Source organism: Protobothrops mucrosquamatus, unplaced genomic scaffold (genome assembly GCF_001527695.2).
Source record: "Protobothrops mucrosquamatus isolate PMUCROS unplaced genomic scaffold, P.Mucros_1.0 scaffold317, whole genome shotgun sequence".
Lineage (NCBI taxonomy): Eukaryota > Metazoa > Chordata > Lepidosauria > Squamata > Viperidae > Protobothrops > Protobothrops mucrosquamatus.
The window spans coordinates 447885-453884 of NW_015386656.1; the positions used below are offsets into that span (position 1 = coordinate 447885).

At 34.6% G+C, this 6000-nt stretch overlaps 1 protein-coding gene across 1 annotated transcript in view; it reads left to right on the forward strand.

The window, feature by feature from the left end:
• Positions 1-5734, forward strand: part of ADAMTS5 (ADAM metallopeptidase with thrombospondin type 1 motif 5) — a 43816-nt gene extending 38082 nt beyond the window's left edge. The window contains exons 4-8 of the mRNA XM_015815138.1: positions 1497-1780; positions 2471-2654; positions 3216-3391; positions 3686-3861; positions 4964-5734. Of these exons, the coding sequence (XP_015670624.1) occupies positions 1497-1780; positions 2471-2654; positions 3216-3391; positions 3686-3861; positions 4964-5534 (1391 nt within the window). The 3' untranslated portion in view covers positions 5535-5734. The remainder of the gene's footprint in view (positions 1-1496; positions 1781-2470; positions 2655-3215; positions 3392-3685; positions 3862-4963) is intronic.
• Positions 5735-6000: the final 266 nt, after the last annotated feature.

Sequence of the window (6000 nt, forward strand, 5' to 3'; positions counted from 1 at the left end):
ATTTTGTGTGGCGATTTGATAGAGTGACATAATTATAGTGATATAGCTCTCATTGAAACATGATGGGTTAGTTCTTCAAGGAAATGTACACTTATCAATTAATTGAAAAAGAAACTTTTAAAGATGAGTCCTTCGCTCTATCCTCATTATGCTTCTAAAGCATCAGACTTGAGATTTATTATTTAAATGTTTTCATCCACGATCAAATGGAAGGAAGACAGATTGTGGTAAATTATTTTAACTGAAGAGATATAAAGATGCATTAAATCCCAAGCAGCCACATACAGTAAGAATGTTGCAACCTATTTTCTCTTACAAGGGCTATAAGCAAAGCAGACAGTCTTTCAGATTAGTCAAATACCTCTGTACTGATATAAATGAAAATTATAGGTGAGGGGCAGGAATAATTCCGTCGATTCATGATTTTCAGGCTGTAAATCCTGTGCATATTTGGTCCTAGTAGTATTATGCATAAGAAGAAAAACAGAAAACTATGTTTGGGGAACCATGAATAACAAAACAACAATAGCTAGTTACAAAAATTAAGGTCTATCTCTCTCCAATAATCAAACAAAGCCTGCCCGCTATTGTGTAACATGCCCAAACCTTCACAAAAAGAATGAGAAGAGTTAAAAAGAAAAGGTGTATTTGAACCCCAAACAGCAGTATTCCCTACTGTATTCCATACTGTTTATTACTTAAAGCAGAATTCCCAAGACACATCTACAAGCTATTTTCAAGAAAGTATCTGTTAAGTCAAAGTCTATCAACAGAGATAATAACTTTTCTCATTTATTAAAAATGTGAATGTTTGCTGTTGAGTTTTGTGGCTCATCTTGCTTTTCAGTGTGCTTAATGAATTCCTGCCAACAATATTGTTTTTCAATATTGTTTGGTTTTTGAGTAGAAGATTCTCACCTGCTTCTTCTATTCTTAAATGATTTTGTTGGCTACAGTTCTAAGCCATGCTTATTCTGGCTTTCCTTTAAAAGCTTTACCTTTACAGAAGTGGTACTGACTCAACATTCTCAAATGGCAATTTTGGTGTTTTTTTAAAAAAAATATTTATAAATTCAACTGATTAATATGGAAGACCCCACTCACAAAGTCACTGTGGGTAAATGGAAGCAAGCACACATGAAGAGTAAAGTTCCATGTCCTATTTTGTAACTCATACTATCAATTGTGAATTGAAATGCAATTCAAACCAATGGGGTCAATCTACGTGTAATGTATAGCATAGGCTTCTTGTGAAACTATGCTAAAATAAATTAATCATGACTGGCAATCTATGTGATTAGCTATATTGGAAAGGAAGACGTTTTACAATATATGGACACAAATAGGATGTAGTGATAAATTGCCAGATTTGCACAAATATGATTAGTAAATAAGAGTTGAAAGGAAATTTTGATAATTTTATCATGTTGGAAAGCTCAGAGGTATGGTAAGTATTTTTGAAAGGAAACAAATTATAAATGAGGTTGTTGTTTCAGGTAACTGTTTACTGGATCAACCACGAAAACATATCTTAGGTCCTGAGGAACTTCCAGGACAAACATATGATGCAATTCGCCAATGCAAACTGGCATTTGGACCTGAATACACAGTGTGTCCTGGAATGGATGTGTGCTCTCGTCTGTGGTGTGCAGTCGTTCGCCAAGGTCAAATGGTGTGTTTGACCAAGAAGCTTCCTGCTGTGGAAGGGACACCATGTGGAAAAGGAAGGATCTGCCTTCAAGGGAAATGTGTTGATAAGACAAAGAAAAAATATTATTCGGTATGTTGCTATTTTAATTATTAAACTAGGTAAAGTTAAGTTTTAATCACATTGGACGTATTTAATTTAATCACATTAATCACATTTAATTGATGTTTCAAATGGAATGACCTCTTGGGAGAGTGAAATGTCAATAAAGGATTCCCAAATTCCTTTATAGGGGTGCAATTGATACTGGAGCTCTCTTTTGCTCACTTTACTGAAAATTTTATCTTATCAACCATACATGTCTGGTACATATGGTGCAGCATTCTAAATTCCTGATTAGGGCTTCCATCTTTAGTGTAACAAATTTACTGAAAAGATGAAGAATTTCCTAATAGACTAACATGATTGTCCATTAAATGATTAACTGAACATTTTTCATGCATTAATTTATTATAATTTCTCCCAATTTCTGCACATCTGGAGAGTATTATATAATGGGACAGCCTGGGACATTGTTAAGATCAATGACTGACCAGGATCACATACCTTTATTTTAGTTCTTTTTCATTGTTCTTTTTTTTTAAAAAAATGTTTAATTTATTCAAAGAAATTTAAAATACAAAACACCAAAATAATAATAATAAAAAATAACTAAGTGGTTAGAATTATAAACTAGGAACCTAAGTATAGATGACTGATACTTGACTTTTTTCCAGCTACCATCAATTGCCATTTTATAATATATTGAAATTTATGTTTTAGGCTTCAAACCATGGCAACTGGGGATCCTGGGGACCGTGGGGACATTGCTCTCGTTCATGTGGTGGAGGTGTCCAGTTTGCCTATAGGCACTGCAATAATCCAGCACCTAGAAACAATGGTCGATATTGTACAGGAAAACGGGCTATCTATCGGTCCTGTAACATCATGCCCTGTCCTGCCAATGGTAAGATTTCTAGCAACCAAAAATAATAGCACACGCAATATAAAGGCTATGTTAGATTACAGCAAAAGACTTGGGTAAAAGGAAGACCTGAATCTACTGGTCCATTTTTGCGTATCTGAATTCCAAATGTTTAACAATAATAATGAAATAGTTCCTCTTCCAATCTTACTATATGATTAAAAAGAAAAAGAAAAGAAATGAAATTAAGATGTCATATTGAGTTTTTGGGGAGGAAGGGCTGTGAATTAAGTTCAGATGGCCACCCATCTTATGTCAAACTCAATATGTGGCTTACATGTTGCAGATGCTCACATTACTACAATCAATGGCACACAAATAATTATAAAAGGGTCCTGTGGAACTTCACTAGTGAGAGGCATGGTAGACAAATGGTTTTTGATTACGTAAGAGTCTTTGGTTTTTAACTGCTTTGTCCTGAAATAGAATCTGAGTTTTCCAGTACTAAGGTGTTAGAAATAACACACACCTGATGTGTACATTAACTTTCGAGATGCTATCCCCATAGGTCTGAATAATAATAAATGAGTTGTTCTTTTTCAGCTAAAGCTTTCCGCCAAGAACAATGTGAAGCAAGAAATGGTTACCAATCAGATCCAAAAGGTGTCAAAACGTTTGTAGAATGGGTCCCAAAATATGCAGGAGTGCTCCCAGGAGATGTTTGTAAGCTTACCTGCCGAGCTAAAGGAACTGGCTACTATGTAGTTTTCTCACAAAAGGTAAAAAAGCTTACTCTGCATGCTTGTAAAATATTTACATTTCTGAAGTTTTATGCAAAGAATGTTCACAAGTAAGATCAATCTGAGAATACGACTGTTCTTTTAGAGCTCAGCATGTCTTTCTTTAAACAGTTGGAGAAAGCTAGTCTAATGCTATATTATTATTAGATGTAAACTATTATTAGTTGTATTAACAAAGTTCTATATTTATTTATAATGTTTATATTTGTGTGGCTGTGCGCAACTAAAAATGAAAAGAAATTTCAATTTAAACATAGTTATGTTATTGAACAGGTGACTGATGGAACAGAATGTAGGCCATATAGCAATTCAGTATGTGTCCGTGGAAAATGTGTACGAACTGGATGTGACGGCATTATTGGTTCAAAGCTCCAGTACGATAAGTGTGGGATCTGTGGTGGAGACAATTCCAGTTGCACAAAAATTATAGGGCACTTTAATAAAAAGAGGTAAGTAGGCAATGGCATTTATGCAGAATTCAGAAAAAAATGTATTATACATAACAAACATATGGTCAGGAATATTGAATCTTATATTACAATGGTCCCATTGTCTGATTCAAGAGACAAAAATCAAGACTTTAGTCACATTCGTCCCTATGCTAAAAAAAGGTAAATTGGTAGTGTCCCATCTGATAAACTGCATGGACTATGTTAATTACAAAATACATTATTTTATCAATCCAGAATCATTCCATATTTGGTTTTAGTGAATTTTAGTGACAATTTCTATGCTAGGCATACATTTATCAGTTTTTTTCCTTAAAAAGCCCATATATGATAGTTTTTCCTAGTAGACAACTGATTTTACCCCTTAAATCATCCTGGTTGTATTTCTTCTGGATTTATTCAGCTCTACCATTTTTTTATTTTTAGACTTTTGGGATATGGTGACCAAACTATCCCAATTGCACTCCCACCATAAACTTATATCAGGCAATGACTATTTCGACAGCTTTATTTTTTTTAATCATTTCCTAATGATTCTTAGCATGATATTCATGCAAAAGTATCCATTGATGTATTATGTAAGGCATTTTTTATTCCACTTCCATTTATTAATAGTGAACTAGGTTCATCCATGTAATTATCCTTTTCAAGACTTTGCAGTACAGTATCTTTTTTGAATTTATTATTCAGGCCAACAAATTTGGCTATCTGCCTACTACATGTCACTCAGCCATTTATAAACAAAATTGAAAAAGAGTGACCTCAGACCCAAAACCTGATGTTGTTCCATTTTGTATGTTTCTTCAATGTGAAAACTATCCATTTATTTCTTCTTTCTGTTCTATAGCCAATTACTAATCCAAGGGACCTTTGTCCTCTGATCTCATGGCTGCTTGATCTGCATGGGTGCTTTAAGTGGGGAGTTTTGTAAAAGGTTTTTGAAAGTCCAAGAATACTATACCTATTAAAGCAGCTTTCTGATAGTAAAGGCTATATTTAAATCTTTGGAAGGAGTCTTGAGAGTGAAGGCCTTTTGCATTTTGGGGAACAAATGCTAGGTCTTTGTTTCGCTTGACTAACTTATTTTTTCTCTTTGTTTCAGTAAGGGTTATACAGATATTGTTAAAATACCAGAAGGAGCCACACACATCAAAATAAGGCAGTTCAAAACGAAAGACCAAAATAGATTCACTGCTTACTTGGCTTTGAAAAAGAAAAATGGTGAATATCTTGTCAATGGAAAATACATGATCTCAACTTCAGAAACCATCATTGACCTCAATGGAACAGTTATGAACTACAGTGGCTGGAGTCACAAAGACGATTTCTTGCATGCCATGGGACATACAGGCACCAAAGAGATCTTGATAGTACAGATTCTTGCAACAGATCCAACTACACCAGTGGATGTCCGCTATAGTTTCTATGTGCCAAAGAAGCAAACCCAAATGACAAATTCTGTCACTAATAACAACAGTAGTAACAAAATTAGCCCGTCACTTGCTCAACCCCAGTGGATAACTGGACCGTGGCTTTCTTGTTCTCGAACATGTGATACAGGGTGGCATACAAGAACTGTCCAGTGTAAAGATGGGAATGGAAAATTAGCTAAAGGCTGTCTTCTGTCTCAAAGACCTTCAGCATTCAAACAATGTTTATTTAAAAAATGTTAGCCTGTGGTTGCAGATGTCTTCAAAAGGAGTCTTCTTGAATCTTATTTGGTATATTGACATAAGATCTACCCAGAAACAAAAGGAAGACAATGCATCAATATTCTCTCATATTCTTGGCAATTGTTCTTGGCAGGACAAGCCTATTTGGACCAAAAGGAGATATGAGCTGAGGTGATCTTAGTATATCAAAAGCACTAAGTGTTAGCTATTACGAGCCCTTTGTATCTGCAAATAAGAGGATAAACCAGTGGAGAAGTTATAATGGGATATCCAGTTACAGAATCATCTCCCTTTTCTCACCTACCTCTAACATAGGGTGTCTTTAGACAACTTGTCAAAATTACCCATGATTCTACAATAGCTTCTTTTATACTATTTGTAAATATATTTGCTTTGGTATGTCACTTTATATCACTTGATTTTCTTACAACGAACAGCAGCCTTTATGTTTAACACAAGGGATTGA